The following is a 22,044-nucleotide window of genomic DNA, read 5'->3' as shown; positions in this document are numbered from 1 at the left end:
TATGATGCATATAATCCAAGTATATTAAAATACATTTTGGGGGATAATTAAAAATGCCCTGAAGTTATGCCTGTCAAATAATTTTTTCTGTGTTAAATGGGTATACTTGAATTATCATTCAATATACTAATAAAATACTGTTTTGAGATCCAAGACAACAGTATTTCTAAAGGTAAACACAGATACTTCTAGTAGAAAAAAGGGAATTAAAAAAAAAAAAAAGGAAAAAAACCCTATTGAGTAATGGAACATATCTTTTAATATTTTATAAGGCGTTTTCTTGTTTCTTATTCTCCAAAAGAGTCTGTTATTGTACATACACCACCTAATAACAATGCACAAATACTACTTTTTGTGGCTTAGTCAAAAAGATAATTCAAAGCAAAATTAAGGAATAACAAATAAAAAGAAGCAAGTATGACTGACAATCTGTAGGGATTTGTGTTTTAATTTCTCATAATTTCCCAAGTTAATATTTATTATTGCTAATGTCACAGATGCAAATGTTGAATTGTTCTTTATTTTTAATTTGCGTGAAAAATATATTTATTCTGTGTCTAGCATAGTTTCTAAACTGATTAAAATTCCTCACACAAAAATTACCTCTTTTTTCTTAGGTCACCTCTTCATAAATATTATAGATTAGTTAGGGTAGCTGAATGTTAGAAAGTACTCACGTTGATAACAATACAATGGCAATCAGGGTCCATTCAGGCATTTTGTGAATAATATTTATGTTTGTTAACCTGAAAAATAAATGACAATATGAAATACTTTTATTTTAAATACTAATATTAAATGCATATTTTTGAAATGCATATAGAACTGGAAAATGAAGAGAAGAATGGAGTAGCTAATATCAGCATTTGATTCATTATGAATATTTTTAATAGTACTGTACAATATCTATCTACTGTAAGTTACATAGCCTTCAGCACCATATCAACTAGCTCGCAAATACAAAAAAAACCTTTTCCTCTCCATCTGTTGTAATAGCAGCAGAATTCTCACCTACTGCCCAGTCCTCTCAAGTGTCAGTGAACTGAGAGATAAAAGGTAAATTCAAAGAAATCAGATTTTACATTTAGTTTTCAGTGCAGTCAAGTCCAAGCTCATCTCCAGTGGGAAAGCTAAGAAATCTTAATCCAGTTCAAATGGAAGTTTGGCCTCCCACATGCAGTCTCCTTCTGTTGTTTCACATCTAGAATAACTGTCAGAGGTCATGGGTGCAGAAAGATACACAATTTTTCAGAAAGCTAGGGCCATTCTTCTACACACATGGGCTGCTGCGTTAAGTACCAATGGATGCTTTTAAGCGGTTTAGCTTCAATCCTAGATATAATGAAGCTGCAGTAAATCAAGGCCAAAGGTAAAGATCCATGAATTACTATGGTCAGATTTGGGTATAATGGGAGCGTGGCGGCATAATTTTACAGAAGACCACAGGTGGTAGTGAACAGCTCTGTTGCTATTTCAGCATTCTAAGAGCACTGTATACTGATCTTTACAGTGAACAGGAAGTTGCCATCCATCGCAGATCTTGTTGAGGTAAGTTCCTAAAAGTGCTTTTTCTCTTGCAATCAGCATCCTTTCCATCTTGCCGGGGTTCAGTTTAAACATTTTCATTTCCACAAAGCACTAGAAGAGCTGACAGATGGCTTGAGTTGAAGGAGATGAGCATGATATGCATAAAATGTTTCAGTTCTTACTGTTTCACAAGCTCTCCCAGTGACTTCATACAGATATTGTATGGAGGACATGGCCTTGTGGGGCACTACAAGTAAGTACTGTAAGGGGAGAGAAACAACCACTGGGTACTTCTATGCATGCCATTCAGGTGACATGATAAATTAGTGAGGTTTGTGCTGGAGTTAGCTGTTCCCAGCTGCAGTATCTGCACGGGCACCTGGGACTGCAGCAATTTGAACTGGGGCGGAGCAGCCCTGGGCTGGCAGGGGATCTGTGGCGGGTCAACCCCAGGTTCCAGGTGGTGGCATTGGGTGGTAGAGGGGCTGGCTGAGGCACAAAGGTGCTACAGTGTGGGGCTAGGTGGCAGGCAGCCCTCACACTTTAACGCACTCATGCTCCAGCCAACTCCAATCAGTCTACACCTGCATTTCAGCACAAGTAATTATTCTGCCATAGCATAGTACTGTCTCAGCCAATACTATCCTACAGCAGAGTTAATTAATTTACTACGTCCTAATACCGGCACATGTGTAGACAGTGACACTTTACCGTGGAGCTAATTAGTCGACTGCTGAAAAGTGCATGTGTAGACGCATTCACTGCAGCTAAAACTGTCCTAAGACATTGCAACAGAAGAAACTATTCCTGATAAGCATTCAAATAAGCTGGCAGAAATGAAATAAAGTAGTTATTGTGTTTCACTTATTCAGAGACATATACAAAGGTGTTTCAGAAAGTAACAGCAATTTCAAAATTAACCCATTCTTTGTGCTATGAATGGAAACTACACAGCAGCAGTGAACACTGACACTGGCATTGTCAAATGCACCCATCGCTTACAAATGTGTGGAAGTGATATGGTCCAGTACACGATCATTGCATACAAAATAGTTTTATTGAAGAATTGCTCTTACTTTCTGAAACATCCTCACAGGTGTTCTGGATGGGTTGTCAGTTGTAATCTTTATTATGATCACAGACTGTATCATTGGTTCCCTTAAAGTTACTCATTTTCTAGATAACTAGTAAGATTTTCCTCACAGTGCACCAATTAAACATGACTATGAAGCATGGCAGATGTAAAGAGGTAAACACTGCTGTGATAGCAAAAAAATGCTGTGATGAAGTGAACCATATTACCTTTAATTAGAGGTTCACTGATACATCGATCCGATATTGGATCAGCACCAATATAAAGAAAATTGATCATATCGGAAATCAGCCTGATGTGGCAGATAATTTGGCCAATAAATGCCTGCGCGTGCGTGCAGTTGCACCGCAGCAGATAGGCACTGAGGCGATACCTTGGACAGCTGTGTGCAGCTGGTAAGTCTGGTTTGGTGGAAGGGGAGGGAGGATGCGTGGGGTGCAGATCAAGGTCCCTGCGGTGAGGGAGGAGGGGGGCTGGGGCAAGTGCTGCCCAACTGGGGTGGGCACAGGATAGAGCCACAGCTCATCCAGAGGGTGAGGGGAGGGGCAGCTCCTGCTGCTGCGCACTGCTTGTCCAGGGACCACTGATCTGGCACTCATCCAGCAGCTCCCATCGTTGCTCCGGCTGCTCATCTGGGAGGGCATGGTGGGGGGGGGGGGGGGGTATGTGCCCCCAGATCTGCACAGGGCAGGCAGGCTGAGGCGGAGACTGTGTGGGTCTCTTCCCAGCCTGCCCCATCCTGTGCAGATTGAGGGGCACCCCCCCATGCCCTTCCGGATGAGTGGTGGGAGCAGCGGCGGAAGACACCAGACAAGCAGGCGAGCTCCAGATCAGTCATTGGACCAGCGGTGTGCAGTGGTGGGAGCCACGACTCTGTCCCACACCCGCCCCACCTGGGCAGCACTTGTCCCAGCTGCTGCCCCAGCCCTAGCCCCACTCATCCCTCACCACAGGGGCCTTAATCTGCACTCCCCTCCCCCCCCCATCCATTCCCTCCCACCACACCACACATACCAGCTACACGCAGCTCTCCAAGGTTGCTAGGTTGGTACTGGAAATCAGATCGGTATCAGCTGATATGCCTCCTTAAAAATCGGTTATCAGTATTGGCCCCAAAAATCTCTATCGTGCACCCGTACTTTAAATCAATTAAATGCGACTACTGTGTGTTTAAGTAGTTTCAACATTACAACTGTAGAACACAGTAAGGACAGGCCCTTTCTGGGCAATAATCTAAAATTAGGGATTTTAAAACCAGGAACACCACAGGTGTGTTCAATGAATAACAAACTATGACACCAGCTAAGCTGCACATATTACTTTGTATGTCACCAGAACAATATAAACCATATTTTATATAAATCATTTTCCAGTCCAAACAGGTGTATCACAAAGATAGCAACCTTTAAACTAGGGATGTAGTAGTTTTTAATAAAGAAATTTGTGATAAATCTCTTTCTCCCTATCTATATGAAATCTCTTTCTTCCCATCTATATGAAGTCACTGGGAGAGCTCGTGAAAAGAATGGTAATTTTTCCCGCTCTCCACTGTGCACAGTGCAGGATTACCAAAAACAAAAACAAGCAACAACACAAAATGAAAAAAAACCCTGAAAGATTTAAGCACTTGCTGCTTTGCCAGGAATAAGTTACAGTCTTATTATTTGTCAAACTTAAAAAGAATACAAAATATGAGAATATTGATTTCATCAATAAAATCTACAATCTCTGCTAGCCTTATTTCAATTGCCCACCTTTCATTCTTTCATTTCATTTACATTTAGCTATAAGTTGAGGAATAAACCTTTACTGTTCACTTTGACAAGAGACTGTTTACTTTTAGCCACCTACAATAGTGGGAGGTAGGGAAATCAGTTTTTTAAAGTAATGATTTAAATAATGCTGTTTTATTTCCTCCTCAATAACTTTGCAAGATTCTCACAACTAAAACAGAGGTGTAATTATAGTTCAAATAACCAACTTTAGGATCACCAACTACTAAAGCAGTGCATCTCCATCAGTATTTGTTCCTTTCTATGCCTTTAATAAAATTATCATTTTTTAGAAAACAGCTCGCTTGTATCGATTACTGTTTTAAAACATGAAAGACAGTCAGGGTTTAGCAACAAAAAGTCAGCATCTGCTAAACTGTAACATTTTTCTACTTGGAAAATAAGACAAAACAAGGTCTGAAGGTCTTGACTCAGTACTGATGACAATGATAAACACTACTAAGAAATGCCTGATGGAATCATGTTGACAGACAATTCATATGTAACATTCCAGTTAATCTGTTATGATGAGACACAATGGAAGAGACAGCTCCAAATCACCAGGGAAAACTGTCAAATGGAGAAAGCAGCTTTATTTCAATGCTCTACAAGGAGCCATTATTGATTAAAGTACTAGAAGCCGTCATTCTTGTACACAAACTGAGAGATGCAGTTATTTGTGTCAATTAACTCTTATTCAATGTTAGTATTGATTGGCAAGGTCTCAACACTAGTCATTGCCATCAATATGTTATTTATAATGAAGGTAGTCAGGAGACAGATAACCTACTGGATGCAGTAATATAGATCTGTTGATGCATTACTGTGGCGGGATTGGATGAGTAGTCAAGATTCCACAAGCAGTAACCTTTGGTACAACACCTATCCTAGGGAGCTTGTGCATTTAAAAAACCATTTTAGATAGATCAGACTAAAGCAAGCAACCTACAAGTGTGAAGCCTTAAATAATAAGAGCAGTGAAAGGGCAGCCGCTTTCAAAAACAAGCTGTGTGTCAACACAAGCATCTCTGAAGAGTAAAGCTTTCAGACAACAGTCAAACGCAAATCCCTTGTAAAAATGGTTCAATAATTTTTTGCTTTGTCTTCTGCCAAAACTGTTATTTGAAAACAATCTGCGACAGCGAAGAGAAAGCTAGAGTTCCATCTTGTAAACATATGGGGCGGGGGAATGAAAAACTAGCAGACATGTTTTAAAAATTAAATTTTAGTCCTGTGATTTGAATTTCTGGTGTTCTAATTTTCTGCTAAACAGCATGAGAAAAGAATCTGCAACTTTTTAAACAAGAAACTCAGCAAGTTTTGCTTAGTGCAAGCAGAGCCTAGTGACTAGCTACTGAAAATTGGAGGTTGTCTCCAGACACCAGATACTTTCCTAAAAGCAGGGGTTCCCTTGAAAGAATACACAGGAACATAGAAACTGCCATACTAGATCAGTAGTTGCTCTTATCCATCCAGTATACTCTCTTGGATTGTGGCCAGTATCAAATGTTTATCATGAGGCAAGAAACTACAGTAGGCTATAACCTGCATCAAGGCAGTTTCTTCCCGTTTTATGCCCTTAAGAGGAAGGTAGTACTCTCCCTTCCAAAACTTTTTATTCCTTTTATTGTAAAGATATCTCTGTTATCTATAGCAGTGTCAAATATGGTTTTTAAAACCCTACTAAGCACTTGGTCTTGATTTTTTTGTGGCAATGAATCCTCTAAGCCAATTATGTACTGGGTGAAAAAATATTCCTTTATCAATTTTCCATTTGCTGCTTTTCCATTTGCAAAGCATTCTTTTTCTCTTGCATAATGGAAAAACTGTAAAAAGAAAGATGTCTCCGATTTCCTTTTTCTGTATCATTCATTATTTTGCATACTTTACTGAAGTGAAAGGTGTAAGCATTCAGCAACTCTGCAAATCAAACCAGGTGCATTTAAGTTAAGGCACCTATAGTTCCAAATCTACAGTCTGAACTACTACTGTAGACCTGCTGTCTATGTGAAGGGAGTCCCGCTAGCAGTATCTTGGCTAGGATCTAAAGATGCAATGTCAGATACTATTCAATAGCTCAGCCTAACTATTTGTATTCAAGAGCAGGGAACCTGTACTTTACCACATACTGATGCTAAGCACAGACACTTTTCTAGGTCTGAAACTGACCAACTTAGAACATGTTAGAAGGCAGTTTTCCTTGTCTTATCTATCCTGACTAGGTTTAAAAAGCAAAGCCACTGACTTGGGTGACATTTCTTTAAGCTGCAGGTCTATACTCAAACATCTCACTGCAGGACTGAGATCCCTGTTTGGCAAATTTAGAATGAAGGGCTTGTCTTAATTATTTTAAAATCTGTGTTTGAACGCATTAGCCAACATGTTTTAAAACAGGGAGTATACACTTAACATATGCTTTCTGGTCAAGCTGAAACCTAGGGGAGGAAGATAAACTTCAGCTCAAGCGTGTTGACTCACATACATGAGCTAACATGCTTGCATCCTGCTGTGAATCTAGCCAAGACAAAGCCTTAGAGGAACACCGGATAGAACCATCTTAAAAAAGACCATGTAAACATTTTTAGCTCAGAATTTTGACAAATTCAGAAAGGAAGAAATTCTGAAGTCAAAGGCAGCTTCTAAGAGAACTTTCATATATATTCTTCTATTAGCCACAACAGTCAATTTTGAATAAAAGTATTATTCTTTAAAAAATCATTTTTTAAAATCACATTCATTATCTTATTTATATAGAAATCTAGGATAAATGAATATCTAATTTTCTCTTGATCTTTAAAGTGCCCTTACAGACTCTGGAGACTTATTTGACATCTCAGTTTTCGTAACAAAAGCTTACAGGCACAGAGGGACTTTACTTGGGAAGAACTATAACCATTCTAAAATGTCTCCCGAGATCTCTTTAGTGTGTTTCCCAGCAGTGGTGATTGAATAAAATGCTGCCCAAAGGAGGCTGAACTGCAAGTGTTCCTTTAAAAACCAATGGAGCTGAAAATTGTTGTTGCTTAGTTCACCACATGCTCTTTTATCCTTTCAGTCTAACTACTGAATTTAGCTGGACTCTTCTATATTCTGACCATGTTTTATCCCCCTATGATGGGTCCTCAGTAAATTCTCAGCCTGAAGATCTTCCAGCACACAAAGCAGAAAAGATTTATCTGTCAGTGCTGTCCCCATATTTATTTAGCATTTCAATCCTATTAAAATACTTGGTGGCATTTAAAGCCCTGAACCCTGTGAACACAACTATATATTTAATTTTGTTTCCTCACCCCCCACTACTGAGTATTCACTGCGAAATTAATTAAACAACTCTTGTGAGTTAATTTAAGCTGGTACATTAGTCATTATAGCAATGGGCCCTTGATATCAGTGACCATGGATTTTTAGACTAATAGTCACAAAGGTAGCATTTGCCAGCAGATTCTACTGCATCAGAAGGGGAAAGCCTAAGACATTTTTCCTGCCTTTAACGGGCAATAGGACAAAGGTAGAAGGGAAATTTAGACCTGACTGAATTGATTCTAGTAACTTCTGAATAAAGACAGAGAATCTGACCCCATCCCATATTTCTAGTTTTCTGTAATCTTGCTATCAGCAGTAACAAAGTAAATCCCAAATATTTACATTAAGTATCTACTCATAGATCCCTACAATAACATTTCAAATACCAAAAAATAAGTGATCCCCAAAATATAATTAAACAAAACCAACTGCCAGGCAAACTGACAAATTAAAGCCACATCAAATTTGCCACCAGTAGCCTTCAACTTACCCCTTAACAAGAGATACTGCAAAAAAAGGTTCAATGTTAAAATAAAATGACAAGCAGTATTTAAACCACTTAACAAGAAAGCACTGAAACTAAACAGAACCATATCTGAGAATTGCATCACTGTTAGGGTGCTGCAAAATATATTGGGGGAGCATATTTAATATGACAACAGGCTCACTTGAATTATCTACCACTATGGCTTAACAAATAATAATGAAGATAGTAACATATCTGTGTAAAAGTCCTAACCAGCTAGAGCTGAACTCAATCTCAATTTGTTTTCAGCTATTTTTTTTTAAGTAGTCTATTTTGGTGCCTAGACACTTTTATAATGGGTCCTTCCCAAATGCCTGATGTGGCCACATTCTTGTTTGAATGGCTAGTAAAGCTTAAAACAAAATTCTGCTTAAGGGCTCACGTTTTTGCTTTTCATACAGTTAACTATCTGGCTAGAAGTAGCACTGGCTAGAATCCATTATGTATAATCTTTACCAGTTTCAGCATTCTAGAGATTTCAAGCAGACTAAGAAGACTTCAATGCTTGTCTATAAACCTAGATAATTAAAAAGTATGTAAATATAGGCATATAGGCACAAAGTTAATAAAAAATTCCTTTAAAAATAGGGATTTATTTAAAAAAATTTATTCAAACAAACAAAATCTTATACCCTCTTCCTTCACATACAAAAGATTCCATATTTAGAGAACTGTACTACTTATCTCTATTTCTTACATGATTTTTGAAGATGTCAAATAGAACATCAGAGTTTAAGTTGAATTGGCCTTATACTTACCAAAGCAATAATCCCTTTGGCCAAATGAATTAACATGAGAAAAACTCTTTTAAAACCTTTTTTTGGCTGTTCAGCACAACAAATGAACAAAAATTTAAAAAAGTCTGGAACCAGTGCTAAGCTACATATACTGCATTTTATCAAGTAAAATATACCACCCAAATATAACAAGCAACCTATTTTGGGAGCACCCCAAGAAGGAAAAAAAAAAGCCCGACCTTGGAGTTTATGGGTAAGTACCAGAGGTCTGGGGTTTCTGGGGCTGGGGACTGTATGCTGGGACTTGACCTAGTACGCTGGCAACAGGCCATGCAGCACAGCCTGATCCAGGACTGGGTGGCATGCTGAATCTGGGTCCACACACTAACTGCAGTCACTTGCTCAGCCGGACCCAGTCTCTTACTTCAGAGTCCCAGAGCTGCAGTAATTAATGCTGCCACCGCTCCACCAACCGTCCAAATTTCTGGGGCTGTGAGAAGCCCCTTTCCTTGTATAAATGCACACCCCAATTTTCCCCAGCTGGTTGTGGTGTGGAATGTGCAGGTAATATGCAAGACAATATGGTAACTAGTAATTGCCATTACTCCTTGCTGGCACACGTGGCGTGGGGACTATGTTGAGACAGTAAAGAACTTGTGACATGTACAATGACTAAGTTATCATCACCCTATTTGTTGTTAGCGTTGTTGCCTTTTGTCAATGCTTCAGGCTGCTAAGCTCAATGGGACCAAGGAGAAAGACTTCAGACTACAGACCTCTTTGTGATGAATTATATGGATCTTTGCTCTATTCCCTGTCTTTTCCCCTTCAGTCAAGAGCAGGAAGGGCCAAGCTTGATTTTCTTAGTTCAGAGAGCTGATGGTAACCAGAATTAATCACATTAAACACCACTTAGCTTGGCTACAGCAGGCACTGAGGAAGGGAAAGTGACAGGTCTCAGAAGTCCATATTTGATAGGAGGTGACAGCATGGTAGTGTCTTTAAAGGACTCACTGCCATTCTCTAGAGTCCACTGGCCTACTTTTTTAAAAATATAAATGCTCCTGATGACCCCCACACAGTCAGAAAAGCAGGTGATGGGGCTGTCTTGTCAGTCCACTGGGAATTACCTACATTGACCTGCTGCAGGAATTCGGCAAATCTTCAGTGGGCCCCTCTGTGCTTTATTTGTGGATACAGTAACTGGAACTTAACCAGGAAAAATCCCTAGAAACCAACACTTACCTAAAAGTTGAGACAAGACTTTTCAATTCCATGTAAACTTCACCTAGTGTAATCTGAAGAGGGCCCAGCACTGCAGGCAATCTAAAGGAAAAGGATATTTGTTGTAAGATTTTCCTATCAACAAGCATTTTCTCCTGAATAGGGCCTCATCCAAAGCTTACTGAAGTCAAGATAGGGACTTTCATTGTCTTCTCTGTCCTTTAGATCAGGCCTGTAAGTTTACCTTTCAGATTCACCCATTAGAGGAGGTATTTAGTACTTAACAACCCAAGTGAAAGTTAGTGCAAATACAAAGAATACAATATACCTAGCAACTACATTCTACAAATTAAGTTCAAATTTCCATTACATCAAGACGTTTTAACAAAAGCAATTCTGTTTGCAACGGGGAGGACTGGAATCTAAAAGGTCATAACTATTTCAAATATTATTTTAGATTTAGACAGTGAAATAATTTAAGTAGAAGAGATTTGATTCAATAATGTAATAATAATCTAATACTTTAATAGTAATAATTTAATATACAAGATATATGATATTGAGGAGGTATCTGCTCAAAAGAGAAATGGCATTTGTACTTCTCATAAAATTAAAACTTTAGCACCCACCTTATAACCTTATGATTTAGTGGGTGAGCAAGTAGTATCTGTTTTCATAGGGTTATTTAGGTTCAGAAGAGGAAGACGCAACTGAATTATCTGGGTGCAGAGAACAGTCTTAAAAATTTAATATCACATGATGAAAAACAGGAAGAAGAAAAAAAGGCATAGACAATCAATTTTTATGCTGGTAGTTGGAAGTCAAGATGGTACTAGTGCAATAAAGCAATCTGAAAACAAACAACAGTGAGATATGAAGGTGAGCTACTTTGTACACAGAGTTTGGTACAACATTATTATACCTAGGTTAGTAATTAGGATATTGGTATAATGGTCAGGTTCCCAAGAAGCTGGTATCACTGTATGTTAGAACTACAGTATTTTAGTTGGGGACAAAGCTTGCATGTCAGTTTTATTGTTCTTTTAGGAGATTAACATTCTCTTGCATCAAAGCATTCCTCAGTTCGTTTTTTTTAAACCATTCAGCATCTCAAAAATCTCTACTTCAGAGTAAAGTATTCCTGTTAAGAACTACCCAGCAAAAAAACCTTACTCATGATAATGACTACATTTATAATGCAACTTGGAGCCAGAGAAAGCAGCATTAAAGCAAGATTCTGATTCTGATATGCGTTTACGTTACAACATAATGCAGCATAAATGATACAAGAGCCAGGACTTCTGCTATCTATTGCATCTTGCAATTTTTACAAACCAGAAGTAGCCTGCTTTTTTTAAAGGGAGTTGAACATCCAAACCACCATTGCCTCCAGTGAAATATGTGGTTGTACAAGTGTTATTGTTTTCTTAGAGAAGTGAGGCTCAAATGGCCATTTATGCAGGTGCCTAAATACAGATTTAGAAGTTAAATTTGAGGCATCAAAGTTGCAGCTTTGAATGAGAAATTGTGAAATGCATTTCTCTTCAACTATTTAAAAAAAAATTAATCTTCCCTGAATAAGGGTCATCATACTGGCCCAGGAAATAGCTAACCCAATGAGTTCAATCTTGTGTCTTTAACAGTCACCAGCAGCAGATGATTCAGGCAAATGTTCAGGAAACCTTACAGTATTACCATTTAAGTCTTATTCTAACCTCAAATAGATAGTGGCTTATACCCGGAGAATGATTTTTTCTCTCATCTCTTACGGAAGTTTAGCACCAAATGAACATCCTAGCTATCCACATAAATATCTAATGTCTCTTTGCATCTTGCTGCTACTTCTATGATACCACATAGCAGTGTCCCTCATGGTCCATATACATTGTGTTGGAAGCATCAGTTTTTCAATACAACTGGATAGTGTCCGCCCCCCATCCGGAGTTAAAATACAGGAAGAGCAGAAATTCCTGAACTACGTTCTCTTTACCACGTCTTTTGTATAGTTTTATCATGTCATTTCTCATTTATCACTTTTCTAAGGAGAATTATCACACTTTCAGTCTCTTCATACAATAGAAATTGCACTCATTATCTTTATTTCCCATGACAGCACCCACCAATGTTATAATGTGCTTTTTGAGGTGGGAAGACCAATCTTGTACACAGCATTCCAGATAAGGTACAATCTATTCAAGGGCTCTGCAGTATTTTCTGTATTATTCTCTATTCTGTTTTGGGGTTTTTGTTCCTACTATGGCTGTCCATTGAGCAGACAAGTCTTTTAGGAGCTATCTAGGCTACTGTCAAGGCTCCACTCTATGACAAACTTTACATTTGTCAGGGACAAAAATTGTTAAAAAAAATTAAGAAAAAAAGGAGGTATTTCATCCCCTCTCTCCCTTCTCCTCTCCCATACAAAAAACACAAAAAACAATCCAATTAAATTAACTGGGAGCTTCAGTACAAATAAGCGCACAAAAAAACTTAGGAAAAAAACATGGATTGATAATCCAATACTATTATTTCCAACTGTTCTTGGTAGCAGGTATTTTAGGATGTCTGTAGTTCAGACTTTGCAGGATCACTGGTTAATATTTATCAGTTTTTGCTACAAGCAGTCTGATTGCATGTTTATACCCCATCAGTACTGACACGGAGTGAAAAGAAATATTACTATACCTTCTTCATATATTTTTAATAAGGGCCCTCAGCTACAGTCATTAAATGAATATTATTATTCCTTGTCTGCACTGCCTAGGAACTGTTAGATAATTGCAAGAGGGAGTTTTTAAATGGTCTTAAACCTTGTTAGTCTAACCCTTTTAAATGTCATGATATACAGAGCCTTGACTGTTACACACTTTCTTCTTTAAGATGCAATGAATCTATGTAGATTGAGCAGGGACTGATGCTTGGAAATAGTTTTAAGAATCAAGCAGGCTTTAATGTAGTTTGGCTGCCTACAGCTAGTACAGGAAGGAAAAGTTATTTAAAAAATAAAAATAAAGTGAACCCCATCCACACGAACCATCCATATTCATAATAGAAATTGTTTTAGCAAGAGTTTGCTTGAACTACTTAACAGTTTTTAAAGCACTGCTGATTTGATGACAACAATATATGGTGTGCTGTGCAGGACAAAGACACTATGCCTACCTCAAACAGCTTTGAGTTCTACAAAACTTTTCGTAAGTGTTGGTGCACTAAAATTAATAGAAATATTTTACATTTTCAGATTCATAAGAAACTATTTTAAAGAAAATAAATGAAATTAACTAGTTTTCAAGGTAAAACAATTCCTGATTTAAGCACCATGTAACTTTACAATAACAAATACTACATCCCACAACATATATAAAAAACTCCAATACAATGCCAATCACACTGCCACATATGTGTCTTCCTCCAACCAGTGGGAGCAGCAGCACACCCAACTGAAAACGTAACAATTATGAGCTATACTGCTCTTAAAAAAAGGGGAAGCCCCTTTTAGAGTGTGTCCTACCAATTGGCCCTTCACTTTTAACTGAAAGGGTTGTCAGGTTGACTGTCTTTATTCACAACCAGTGCAGCTATATCAGACACAAATATCTCAAAAATAACTTGATTCTATTTAAGGACTAATGTTTTTAACCTACATATTAAGTTCCATACAGAAACAACTAGTCCGTACAGATCACAGAACACTTTCAGAATGTGTTTGTTATATCAAGTGCTGATTAATGAAGTCCAGAACATGTTTGCTCTATTTCAGCTCACTCCATAAGAAAAATACTTACACTTTTCTTAGCCTTTCAAGTACAATCCGCTTTCGAATCTGCATTTGCGCATTAGAATCTATTAGTGGGAAGGTGGGATCATCTTCCTGGTTATCCTGTATTATAAATATAGGAAAGAATGCAAACACACATATGGGCTTTAGTATCTTTAAGTCAATACACCAAAATAACACCATGAATGAATACTAGTGCACACTTTCTTGTAGTTAACATTTACTGTTTCTAAACAGACTAAAATGCAGTAAGTGCTTGGTTACTTCAAACTAAAGAACACTCCTGAAGCTGAAAAGGGTTAAACTTTACAACGGTGGTTCAGCTGGGGTGCCATGAGACCCTTTTAAAGGGTGCCACAATGCAGGTGCCATCAGTGCCATGTGAAACTGCCCCATAGCCTGATGTGAAGCCAGATTGGGAAGCAGCTGCAGTAGAAGCTGTTTAAATTTTGCTTGTATTGCATTTATCAGCTAAATTAAATGCAGGCTGCAGCTCTTCCTGGTCCAGTCCTGCATACTCCTCCTAGAAACAGGCATGTGGAACAGTTTCATCCTGGTGATGTGGCATTACTGTGGCAGTCTGGAGGTGTATCTGCATGTTTTCTATATTTTCCAGACTACTGCTGTGTCACTTCCACTGCCATATGGAATTGCCCTGTTTTTGAAGGAGCCTCTGTTTCCAGGAAGAGCATGTGGGGGTGGCCTGGAAAGGGCTGTGGCAAGAGTGGGCACTCCTGCCTGCATTAGGTTATCAGATAAACCTATATGCAGGCAAGAGCACCCACTCCTGCTACAGGTGCTTCCTGATCTGGTTTTGCACAAGGTGCTCAGGGGCAGTTTGATCTGGCTGCACCAGCAGTAACCCATCTGAGAACCACTGAGGTAAGCTCAGGCAGTAAAACAGTGGCTGTCAAAATGGGTGCCATTAAATTCAGAAGTTATGGAGGGGTGCCTTGAAACTAAAAAAGTTGAGAACCATTGCTTTAAGATAATGATCCAGCTTCAATGTTCTGGAAATTTCAGTGGGCTCCTAAACACCAAAGAATTAAATAGGCTTTCAGTGCAATTTGCCTAAAAATCCAATTTTTATTTTCTTCAGAAATAAAACTGTATTTGGTGCGTTATTAAAACTAATGATAACTTTCCTGAGAACTCCAAGTGAAAACATCCAAGCCTGACTAACCTCACACTTTAAAACAGGCTATGGTACCTTTGTTTTATAAAAAGGAACATTTACAATATTATTCCTTTTCATATCAATAATTTCCTGAAACTAAATCATACACCAATACAAAGTATCTAGTCCACCAGAGTACTGTCACAATCAGGAGGAAACCAAAAGAATTGGGCATGTTCAGCTGGTGTAGGCACACTTAGGAAGCCAAAACTTTACCTGGCTTTTCACGTTTTGGAGCCTATAAACTTTCCTATCAGCACACCGAGATAAGAAGAGATGTAAAGCTGTGTGAAGTAGCATTGTAATTTGTCTTTGCAGATCTTTAACCTTTCTTTCCTTTTAGGCACCTTTACAAAGACCAGATATTACTAACCTAGATCTTTATATTCTTAGTTCAGTTTAGTTTAGAGGTTCTTTCTTTGTGCCTCATAAAACATTCAGGCTGCTCAAACCACCAATTAATTTATGACAAAATCACCTGGCAGGAAGCTGCTGAAACTGAATGGGCGGGTATACACGAGATGTTTATTGTGGAGCATGTGGCTCTAATAGGCCACAGGAAAATAAGAAACTCTGACGCAGGACAGTACTTGTAAATACAAGCATTTACAAGTACTACCCTGCTGCTGAGTTTTTTCATGTGCAGCAGGCAATGTGTAGACACTGACCCAGCGGCTGGGGCACGACGGTACTTCAGTGTGAGGGCAGCCTGCCAGCTAGCCCCACACTGGAATACCCTAGTGCCCCAAGCCAGCCCCTCCAGGGCACAATGAGCCAAGTCGGAGCAGCCCCAGGCTGGCAGGCTGAGTTTTCAGGCTCCTTGATAGCCAGGGCTGCTCCAACCAGCTCAACATACTGCAGTCCCAGGCACACATTCAAATGGCACGCTTGGAAGCAATAAACTGGCTCAATAACCACTGGTTTATTCCTCTGCATTAATTGCACATGTAGATGCACTGGATAATCACAGGAATTCATTTAAAATGTTTAAAAGTCATACAAATTGAGACATCGTTTCAGATATGAGCAACCTTATAATTATTCTTCAACATTTCTCCTGGAGGAATATCTAGAAACTATCTAGGTTAGCAGCCTACTGTGTTAGGTGCTGTACATACTTATGGTTCCCAACAGCTTACCAATATTTTTGAAAGGTAGGATTTTACACAGCCCATTATTTTTTGGTGCACTTACTTTATGGCTGCTAAAATATTCCTCCTCATGAACTTCTGCTGCTGTTTCTTCAGCCAAGATGTACTTTCCTTTATAGAACTCTTTTACTCTTAGTTCTAATAGCTGAGTTTCTTCTTTTAACTTTTTGTAACTAGGCAAAGGTTTAACAACTCCATCTGAGCTTGCAAAAGGCAATGTGTTTTTAGATTTCCACATAGCAGTATCATTAAGGTCATCAGCTGTCTCTATGTCATCTTCATCAAGTTCTTCTCTCTCACAGGCAACAGCCAACGTGTGTTCTGGTAAGCATACAGGAACATATTTTGAATCATAGAGAAATTTTAAGGTTTCACCAGTCCTCCATTCAATAAAAGTTTGCTTAAGAACTTCTAATAAATTGCCTTTAGCAGCAAGGGAATTAACTGGTCTCAATGTAGGTTTGATATGCTGCTTTGATTTAGTAAGTATTCTTTTAAGTTGTTCTGCCCCCTTTTTGCTCACACCTAGAAACACTACATGTGAACTATTACAGCTGTTTTCACAGCTTTCTGAAATTTTTCCATTTTCAAGCATAACATTCTTTGAAGAAATATCAGTTAGTTTATTTTGAAACCTAACTGAACAAGTACTCTTTTTTTCCAGGGAATCTAATTTACATGTACTCAATTGTTCTGTGGCCTCTATCACTCCAGAATCTTCACCTCCAGGCTTGGAATAAACTTCCTGATCATGCTTCTTGCTGAGTATACTTTTTTGAGATATCCGTGTCCCACTGGGTGTGCCTGATTGATTTCTTGGTAGAATAGAGGAAACAAATTCAAGTTCAGTATCACTGCTGCTGTCACTGTGTATGCTAGGGGAGCCAGATTCACACTGGCTTGATAGCATAGGGTTTTCAATGTCTGAGACTTTAATGACTTCATCACGGAGTTTTACTTCTTCCCCAGACTGGCCACTGTGTCAAAAGAAACAGACTGTCAGTAACGTATGTTAGGTATAAATAGGTTTTGATTTACATGTACATTAAAAATTAATGAGTTTTGTTTTTAGGATTGGCACATGATTTTACTTAATGTTAATAAATAGAGCATTAGGATTGTACCTATATAAGATTTGCTTTCTAGAAGTTTTCTGAGAGACAGATTTAGTGTTTAATAATTAAGATTGCAAATATGGATATATAGCTAGTACATAAAACACATCTTATTTTGCAATTTAAAAAAAATCCTCAAACAAATTCCAAATTGTTGCAGTTGGAGATAGGAAAGAGAAAAGGAAAACAAAATGTTTGCTCTGAAAATATTTAGAATTAGTGAACAGCATTAAGTCTAAGCTACTAAAATTTAAATTTTCAATTGAACATGGGCAACTTAAGCTAATTTTATTATGGTGTGACTAAAATGTTGTATGTTAGTTAACAGCAAAGGGCTAGCAGACTAATTGTTTTTACAAGTGCATGCGAGTTTGCCCCCTACTGGCCAAATATTACAAATGAAAAACAAAAAAGTAAATCACAATTTACAGAACTGCATGCAAGAAGGGAGAGGAAACAAAAGTAGTATGACTCGAATAAGTATTTTATATTAAGGCTTACACCAGCTTTCAACACACAAAATTGGTAGCATTTAGTTTATAAAGAATGAATGGCACAAAATATGCAAGTACAAACATTGTTTTTGTGTCAGATTTCAACAGGTTCAATTAAGACTTGTAGGCTATGAGCAGCTGTACGCTAAATCATACAGATCAAATATGCTAATCTAGACTCACAAAGGAAAAAGCTAAATAAGGCAAATATTCCTGTGCATAGGCTGCAATAATGGTACCTTGTATAATGCAGAAAAACAGGAAGGAAATCAAAGATTTCCCTTTCATCTGGTTTGCTTTTAATATATTCAGTTGGAAAATTTATGTGCGAGAATAACTGATTCAACTGTACCTTTGCCCTTCCTTTAGCAGCTCTATGTCTGGTGGTCTGCAAAAACAACCCACAAAGATAAAGGCTTAAAAAAAAAAATGGTTTCAAAGAATGATAATAACGGATATTTTAAACTACTAATTACATACAAACAAAATGGCTCAGGGTTTAGTATACTGCCCAACTCTGCAAACACCCACCTGTGTAAATTTATTTCCATGAACAACCTCACTACATCCAAGAAATATGCACACAATTTATGCAATAAACGTTGCATGACCATACTGATCTTGAATAGGACTGCCACCATAGAAATGATTTGGGACTTTTTTTTTTGGAGAAACCCCAGAAATATTAAAAAAAAGAAAAGAAAACCAAAACCAAAACTTTGTTTTTTAACCACCTATTATTTTAAAGTATTGCAGGCAATATAACCAATATGTTTATAAATAATTTGTTTAAAAACAAAACAAAAACATTATCCTGCTTTTAGAAATACTCTCAAGATTTAAAATGAGCTTGCTTCTTGATTTGTTTATGCACTATCAACAGAGGCATTTATTATTTCTATTGCAGTATCACTGAAACATTCTCAATGAGAGGTTTTATTTTTTACTCTGGAAAGGGTTTCAGAGATATGCTTAATACACTGACATTCAGAACCAACAGTTCTATTATAAACAAATAATGAGAGCCCCAGACTGGAAGAGCTTACAGGCTAGATCAGAGGTTTTCAACATGCAGGCAAAAGACTGTAATGGGTAAGTTAAAACTACCCCCCCACCCACCATCCCCTGTATAGATACTGACATGTCAAATGTTTTGGGTGATGCTTAGTTACGCGAGTTGGTCTGATACATTTTATACTATGCTTGATAATCTGTGTAATGCTGTAGTATGCCAATTATATCAGTGCTCTCAATGCATTTATGAATACATGCACACACACACACACACACTAGTGGTGGTTTGTTAATGAAATATCACTATTAGCTTTTCACTCAATTATTGACATGAGTCAGATGCACAAATCCCATTCAAACAAGGACACTGGATTCTCCTTTGTATATGTAAGGTGTATTATGTTACATCTATTGAACAAAGTTACCGTACTGCATATCCATTTTATTAAGTCCCACTGCAATGTCCCACTGGTTAAGGGGCTCTCTACAAACAAAACTTTAGGAATACCTGGCCTAGAGAAGTATTAGGTAGCGCTGACAGGTACTGAAACACTATATAGCAGGGTGTCAAATTCATCCAGCCCCATTGGCCAGATAAAGGTTGCTGGACTGATCTGTAGGCCAGACAAGGATTGACCCCCTGCACAATGTCCACATGCATGTAGCATGTGTTGGCCCTGGGACATGGTCTGGGGCTGCTGCATGCAGCTCAAGCCCCAGACCCCTTGTGCCATGTGCAGTGCCAGGTCCAGCACACATGCCATAGTCAGTGCATGGCCAGTGCTGGCCCCATCTGCCATGTGCACAGTGAGCCTCAGGGGCAGTACATGCTCCTTGTGACGTGCAGGGCTGGACTGGCATGCAGTACCCTGCCAAACCAAGCCCCTGTGCTAGCTCCAGAGAAGACTGAACCAGACAGGCCCTGGAGCCAGCATGCAGGTTGCATGATGCCAGGTCCAGCCCACATGCCCCATGCACTGCACTGGGTTGGTGTGCCAGATCAGTCCAGTGACCCAAAGGCTGGATTATACAGCTCTGTGGTTCGTATGTTTTACACTCCTGGTATAGAGTGATGTTAATGAAACTAATGGAATATTTTCCAAAATTTATCTCAGAAGACAGAAAAGTAAACTTCCCAATGTTTTTGTAGCATTATTTTATTAAGATTTTATTTTTGGATACTACAGTCGTTATTTTGCCATTCTTCATTCAAAGATCATATATTTCTATTACTGTACTTTGACAGAAACTCAATTTGCAATTTAATTAAAGCTTTTCCCTCTATTTAGAGCTATGGCTTAATTCCTATAGGGGATTAGGGAAGCCAGTGTCCTAGAAAACATTTTTGAACCAAACTTGAATCAAGTTAGACAAGTTTACAAGGTCCAGATATTTGTATTTAAAAACAGTGACATCCAGTGGTTTATATGGTTAAGTGCAAGTACTTTTATTTTTCTACCCAGACAGTGAGTTTACAAAGAACAATGAGATTGCACCCCTCCAAAATGCACATTGTTCATTTTGCCTGTTGTTTAAAAAAGAATGTCCAAGTGCTGGCCCGTGGGTTGCATCTGGCCCACTGGGGTTAAATTGTGATCCTTGGGCTCCCACCCAGATGCTGTTCTGACTGCAGAAGTTGGGGCCTTTGGACTCCCCCTTCTTCCAGCTTCATTTTCCCTGCTTCAAGGGGCAGGTCAGTGAGGCTCAGCCTGTAGTACTGGGGTATCCAGTGACCCAGATGCCCAAGAGATATGGTGCAGTGGAGGAGCCTGTGGCCAGACAGCTGAGGGTGAGAGGGGATGCCCAATGCAGTAGGAGCTGCCACTGGGGCACATGGTGCAATGGTAAAATGCATGGTGTAGCATGAGTGGGAGCACTGGGATGTGTACTGCAGGAGGGGGACATGAAGCACAGAGGGGGTGGAGGCACTGGGGCATGCAGTGAGTGGGGTTGAGACTTTATTTTTACAGTTTTATATTCTGGGTTAAAATGCATATTTGTAAAGTTTAACTTCAAATCCTATGTCAGTACTATGCTAAGATTAAAACAGTTCCCGTAATAAGATAAAATGAATTAATCTTGTCAGTTAGCATATCTTATCCAAAAAAATCAAATGCTAAGCAGAATACTTTGAAATTAAGAGGAGTTGCAGTTACTTAACTTCCCAGTTCAGACTGGGAACAATTCTGTTAACTGTCAACTGGCTTGTAGGGGTGCACCAATAGAGATTTTTTGGGCCAGTACCAATGGCTGATTATTAATGAGCCATATTGACTGATACTGATCTGATTGCTGATATACAGCCCGGCAGCTTGGAGAGCAGCATCCAACTGCTAAGTCTGTTGTGGGGGAAGGGGTGAGGGGAACAGATTGAGGCCCCTGAGGTGAAGGAGTGGGGATGGGGCAGGTGCTGCCCAGCTGGGGTGGGGTGCGGGATAGAGCCATGAACAGCTTGTCCAGGGGGCGCAGGGAGGGGTGGCTCCTACTGCTGTGTGAACCCCGAGGGAGACATGGGGGAACGTGCCCTCCAACCTGTGTGTGTGGCAAGGGCGGGTTGCCACTATGGGCTGAGGCTGGTGCCGGGGGGCTGCCAGGGGTGCCCTCAGGCCAGGAGGTGGTGGCAATGCTGGGAGGGGGGGCTACCACTCCGGACCTCCCCCCTTCCCCCCAGCACTGCTGCTGCCCACCTCAAGCACAACCCTGGCCCAGCCCTCTCCCCTCCCCACCACCAGAGGCACTGTCCCCAGCCTCTGCCCGCAGCTGCAGCCTGCTCTTGCCCCATGCACAGATTGGGGGGCACACACCCCGATGCATCCCCCAGGGATGCATGCAGGAATGGGAGCCAAACCCCACACCCTGGGCCCCCTGGACGAGCCACTCATGGCTCCATCCTGAACCCTACTCTGTCTAGGCAGCACCTACCCCAGGCCCACATCCTCTCTCACCACAGGGCCCTTGATCTGGCCCCTCCATTTCCCCCCTTCTTTCCCCCCCCACAAGAACCTTACCAGCTGGATGCTGCTCTACAATGTGCTGAGCTGGCCATATGCATGATGAGGCTGCACATGCACACAGAATTTACTGGTGATATTATCAGCCACATTAGCCAAAAAATGTCGATTGCTGATGAGGTCAA

The 22,044-nt window shown here is 39.5% G+C and overlaps 1 protein-coding gene across 3 annotated transcripts in view; it reads right to left on the bottom strand.

Annotated features, from left to right (window-relative positions):
- The window catches only part of RPAP2 (RNA polymerase II associated protein 2), a 67,892-nt gene that overhangs the window by 35,630 nt on the left and 10,218 nt on the right, over positions 1-22,044 (bottom strand). For all 3 annotated transcript variants that reach the window (XM_014599739.3, XM_019479093.2, XM_014599740.3), the window contains exons 7-11: positions 18,247-18,282; positions 16,329-17,262; positions 13,965-14,059; positions 10,204-10,284; positions 678-746 (exon numbers count right to left, since the gene is read on the bottom strand). In XM_014599739.3, coding sequence (XP_014455225.1) covers positions 678-746; positions 10,204-10,284; positions 13,965-14,059; positions 16,329-17,262; positions 18,247-18,282 — 1,215 coding nt within the window. The remainder of the gene's footprint in view (positions 1-677; positions 747-10,203; positions 10,285-13,964; positions 14,060-16,328; positions 17,263-18,246; positions 18,283-22,044) is intronic.

This window comes from Alligator mississippiensis, chromosome 5 (assembly GCF_030867095.1).
Source record: "Alligator mississippiensis isolate rAllMis1 chromosome 5, rAllMis1, whole genome shotgun sequence".
NCBI classification, from domain to species: Eukaryota; Metazoa; Chordata; order Crocodylia; family Alligatoridae; genus Alligator; species Alligator mississippiensis.
Note: the sequence above shows the minus strand (reverse complement) of the source record. Positions and strands in the feature narration are given on the sequence as shown.